The sequence below is a fragment of the Chrysochloris asiatica genome, unplaced genomic scaffold (genome assembly GCF_000296735.1).
Source record: "Chrysochloris asiatica unplaced genomic scaffold, ChrAsi1.0 scaffold00086, whole genome shotgun sequence".
NCBI lineage: Eukaryota > Metazoa > Chordata > Mammalia > Afrosoricida > Chrysochloridae > Chrysochloris > Chrysochloris asiatica.
Window position 1 is genome coordinate 6772552 of NW_006408604.1, and position 5585 is coordinate 6778136.

Sequence of the window (5585 nt, forward strand, 5' to 3'; positions counted from 1 at the left end):
TGGTGAGCTTGAACCACCGACCTTGCCATTCAAACTGACCTTGCAGTCCAGCACATTATCCTGCAGCACCATACCAGGACTCCCTACCTTAACTCCTACCATATCAACAATTACCAGACCTTGCATTCCAGTGCTTATCCTACAACATCACACCAGGACTCAAGATCATAAAATAAAGTCCCATTAATTTCAAAAGACAAAAAAGTCTTCAGTGGATAGCCTCTGAACATAACAAAATTGCTAATTAAAAATCAATAACAATAAGATATCCAAAACAATACAAACTATTTAGAAATGAAACACATTATTCTATATAACAAATGGGTCACAAGTAAAATCACAAGAGAAATTAGAAAGTACCTTCAACTAATAATCTAAGTACCTACTATAACAAGCAAGAAAAAGAAGAACAAATTAAATCCATAATAAATAGAAAGAATATAAAAGAAAATATTAAAGGAGCATTTAATAAAACAAAAAATAGAGAAAATAACAAACAGCTGGCTCTTTGAAAGGATTAATAAAATTAGCAAATCCTCTCAAGACTCTTATTTTCTCAACTAAGGGTGAAAAAAAATAAAAAGTAAAGAAAACAAAAATGACCAGTATCAGGATAAAATAAGGGATAGTACTACAGAACCTACAAACAGTAGTTCAACAAAAAGAAAATATTATACACAACTTTATAGCAATAAATTTTACAACTCAGTTTATTTATGCAATGCAATACTTCTAAGCAACTTCTTGTTACACAGAACAACGGAGATGGATCTCAGGGTTGTTATCTTGAGTGGAAAAGTAAATAGGAATAAAAGACAACATACCATGTGATTCTATTTATACAATGTTCTAAAGCTAACAAAACTAATACACAGTGATAAAATCAGATCAGTAGTTGAACCTGGGACAGAAAGGAAACTGACCACAAAGGGACCCATGAGTATTTCTGGGGCTATAGGAGTGATCTAATTCTTGATGGGGGCAGTGGTTACACAGGTTATACAAAATGTCAAAACCCATCACACTGTACCTTTAACATCTACATTTCAGTGAATGTAAAGTACACCTAAACAAAACAGGTTTTTCCAAAAATAAACAATACCACGAAAGTAGGAAGCAATATGATTTAGCCATAAATTGTTAAATTATTTTTGTTGGAAAATTATTTTGTGAAGTTACATATTAAAGTTGGAACAAAAATATAAACGAGTATTTTTAAAGATTTTAATTCTTAAAAAAATTCATATCTAATATATAAACCGTTTTAACAGGAGAGCAAATGTAAACTATGAATCAGGAACTATGTATTATACTTCACAACTGCAATTTTCATTTATTATAAAATGTAGCACAGTGCCTTGAGAGACAGTTGTGCTATTGTAATAAGCCACCAGCCAAAAGACCTGGGTTCAAATGATAACTATATACAAAATACTAGCTTTGTGGCCTTAAGTAAATCACTTAACCCCCTTAGATTTTATCATCAACCACAGGGCTAATGTAAAGATTGTTGTTGCTGAGTGCCATCGAGTCGGTTCCGACTCACACTGACCCTTGATGGCACCTAACAATAACATGAGTGTTAGGTGATGGGTAGGATTATGGTGTTGTTAAGTACTATCAAGTCAGTTCTAACTAATAGCAACCCTCTATAGAGTTTCTAAGGAGTAGCTTGTGGATTTGACCTGCCGACCTTGTGGTTACCAGTCTAGTGCTTATAGCACCACACCAGTACTCCAATAGGTAGGATAGGACAAGCTAATCTCCAGAATAAATATATTTTCATCACAGAATTCTTGACTACCTATCCCTTGTCCTCGCAAAGAGAATGTAAGGAAATTACTTGTCTAATCTAATCAAAGACTCCAGGGCTTTTTTCAAGTTTCTAAGAGTTTCAGTGAGTCTTCTATTACCATGGACCTTTGAAATGTCAACAAACCTGAAGAGTTACTGCTCAAATTATTCCGTTTCTCTTCATTCTCAGGTTTTGGAGAATTTGCTCTAAATGAGACAACCAGAATGTACATTTTCTTGAAGCAACAGCAGTTGCTAGAGCAACTGGACAATTCCTTTTCAGTAATGTTCCAATGAAGGACGTTTTGTCTAAGAGTATTCAAAAAGTATAAAAATCTTCATCCAAGTATTGAGTCCACAAAAGTAGGGAGCCTAGAATGTTACATTATATCCTAATAGGATAGGCTATCTGAGAGAGGCTTTAAAAAGAATGCTATGGTGGCACACAGAGGAGATAAAAGCTAAGTGATGCGGGAGGAGAAAAGGGCACCAAGGGGAAAATCTTCCAGAAAGAGGTGATATCTAGACTGAATTCCGAATGGTGTTAAGGAGTTATCTGAACTCCTTAGCTAATGCAAAAGGCATTTTAGCCAAGCACATAGTAGGCTCAAAGGCTCAAACGGTTTGGAAGATGCATCTCCAGGAAACTACAAATAATTCTATGCAAATGGAGAAGGGGAAATGATGAGCCCCTAAAAGTCACAAGCAGGGGTCTTAGAAAGAATCCTTTAAAAACAAACAACAACAACAAAAAAAAACCCAGGTTTGTTGTTGTTAGGTGTCATGCAGTCAATTCTGACACCTAGTGACCCCGTGCTACAAAGTTGAAACCATAGAGTTTTCTGGATTGTAATGTTTATGAAAGCAGATCACCAGTTCTTTCTTCTAGAGTTGCTGGGCAGGTTCAAACTGCCAACCTTTCTGTTAGCAGCCAAGCACTTAGCTCTTGCATCACCAGGTAGAAAGATTGAGGGACATTATTCAAAAGTACCTAGAAAAGCACACTACAAATAAAGTTATATTGCTCAGTGACATTTAACCAGTGTCCACTGAGTAGGTTTCAATGGACACTAGTTAAATGAAGACATTAAATACATACAGGGACATGAACTGGGAGAGGCAAGCAGACAGGAAGTGAGCACTCCTCTAAATCAGCCGTAAAGAACGTGTATCTTCGAAGATGAGGAGAAGGTACTGAAGGATTTTAGTACAACAATCAAATTAACATTTAAAAAAATTATTCTGGCAACAGTGTGGAGAACAGATTGGAGAGGACAAAAGTAGAGGCAGGAAAACTGGCTAGGAGACTTCTGAAGTAACCCCTATGGGTTGGCAGTGGTCTAGAGTACAGCACTCAGAATGGAGAAAAAATGTATACACACAGTAAAAAGGCTCAGCTCTCAAGACTTGATCCCTGATTTATTGGAAGGTGAGAAAAAGAAATCAAATATAAGTTTCCTGCTCGGACATCTAAACGTATAGACCTGCTTTCCATAGAGTTAAAGAATAAACCAACCTACAACCTCCGTATTGTATTAACTTTAAAAGAAATTAACACAAACACAAGCAGAGGCTGTTTTAGATCATAAGGAAACATATCTCTAAGAAAAATCAAAAGCTTAAATTCACAGAGAAGAATAAGTCAGAGTTAAAGGAACTCCTGTATAGCATATGCTGATGAATGAATAATCAAAGAATAACACAGAAGACAATTCACTAACAAGGGAGCCATCTACTGCCTTTCAAGAATAGTGCAGCAATGAAATGCCACAAGAAACACGGAAGAAAGCCAAGAGTTCCTGACCACTTCATATGGTACGAAACTATCTGACATCTCTTGTGCAAAAAAAAAAAAAACAAAGTCCAAGTGGCCTGCACTTTCAAGTAATAGTCTAGTGCTTTCACTTATTCCTCCCCTAAAAGGAAGCATCATTTGAATATAAAACATCATTTGAACATAAAACACTTACCTGCCATCATTGCTATCATGCTGGCTTTATAGATATTAGTAAGAGATCCAAGTTCTCCTGTTGCCAAGATGGTTTTGAGATGAGCCTCCCCACAGGCCTTGCGAAACTGACGAATCTCATCATAAAGGGCTAGGAAAGCAGATAATTGAAGTAGTTACAAGGCAGGCAAGTGATAACATAACTTGGCAGTCTTTTAGAGCTGGTAAAACCCATTTTAGATTTAGGAAACATAAAACATTTGACACTTTCTGAAAATCACCCCAATTTAATATGGCCTCAAACATTCTGTTACAGTTCACATCCTGTTGCAAGGAATGCTTAGTTTGCTACCAAAACACTATGCATAAGCCTGGGCCTGAGGTCTAGCCAGAGTCATGGAGCTTTTAAAATTATCATTAGAATGATTTTCAAATGACAAATAATGTCTACTCTCCCATATGATGGTTACTTAAAAGAAAAAAATAATAATCTAAAAACAGTGGTATGTCACTTTACAAACTAAAAATAAAATAAAACCAAGTCCTTATTGATTCTCCCATTCCGTTCTCATGTTGGGACCTAAAACAGAACTTTCTATAGAGTTCTGCTACTGATAATAAAGACATGACAGTTGTCCCACTATCTGCAGTGGCATGATGAGGTTTGGTGTCATTCAGTGATTAACTCATGTTGCCTACCATGCCCAGTCATAGACTTCTTCCTCTCAGATCAAACAGACTCCTTAGCAATGATTATTATCAATTTTGGTGGTGCTTGTTTGGTTATATGCCAGAGAGTTGGTTCTGGCTCATAGCGACTCTGTATAGGATTTTCAAGGTCATAAATCTTTACGGGAGCAGAAATCCTCATATTTCTCCCACAGAGCAGCTAGCAGTTTCGAACTGCTGACCTTGAGGTTAGCAGCCCAACTCCTAACCACTATACTACCAGAGCTCCTTATTATCAATTTTAATAATATGTAATAAATATGTTATATTGCTAAAATATACTATTTCTTATATTACATGAATATTAACAACAAAATTGTTTTATAAAATATTTTGAATTAATTATTAGTTACAACATTATTAGTAACTGATTGAGGGGAAGTTTTTTTTGGTATTCCTCCTTCTGTTTACTTATCTACTATTTCATTCTCAAAAAAAGTTATTTACTCAGGTACACACAAATACTAATTACCACAATATGTAGCTAAAACACAAGAAAATTTGACAAAGTCAGCAACTGTAACAACTCTGGTAGCAATAAAAACTCCTGTAACTTGTACAAATGAACCCAGTGATTGAAAGTAGCATTGTAATTAGGTAATGACAGCTCTTGCCCACATAATGGAGACTTGGCAGTATAGCAGGTGATGGATTGGGTTGTTAGCCAATTTGAACTGGTAAGCAGTTCAAATTCACCAACTGCTCCATGGGAGAAAGATGAGGCTGGCTGCTCTTGTAAAGATTTACAGCCTTGGAAACCCTATACAGGGCCACTATAGGTCAGAACTAACTCAATGACTCGCAGCAACAGCATCCACATTAGAAGGGTCAGAAAGCAAACTAGCATAGAGTTTTAGCCTTGTAAGTAAATTGGTACATGTAAGCTGGGCTTATGAAAACTGTTTTTTGTTTTTGTTTTTGTTTTTAAAGTTTTTATTGTGAATTGAGTGAAAGTTTACAGGGTAGATCATCAGTTTTACATTCAACAAATCATACACTTTGTTTCATTACAATGATATTAATCCCCTCCAAGTAAAATCAGTTAACAATATTTCTCTCTATTCACTTTAGCTCCTTTTTTTTTTTTTAAACACTCAGGCATATATAATAATTT

At 35.7% G+C, this 5585-nt stretch overlaps 1 protein-coding gene across 1 annotated transcript in view; it reads right to left on the bottom strand.

Annotated features, from left to right (window-relative positions):
- DERA (deoxyribose-phosphate aldolase (putative)) overlaps positions 1 to 5585 on the bottom strand; it is a 118655-nt gene that overhangs the window by 74203 nt on the left and 38867 nt on the right. The window contains exon 6 of the mRNA XM_006866065.1: positions 3765 to 3893. Within this exon, the coding sequence (XP_006866127.1) occupies positions 3765 to 3893 (129 nt within the window). The remainder of the gene's footprint in view (positions 1 to 3764; positions 3894 to 5585) is intronic.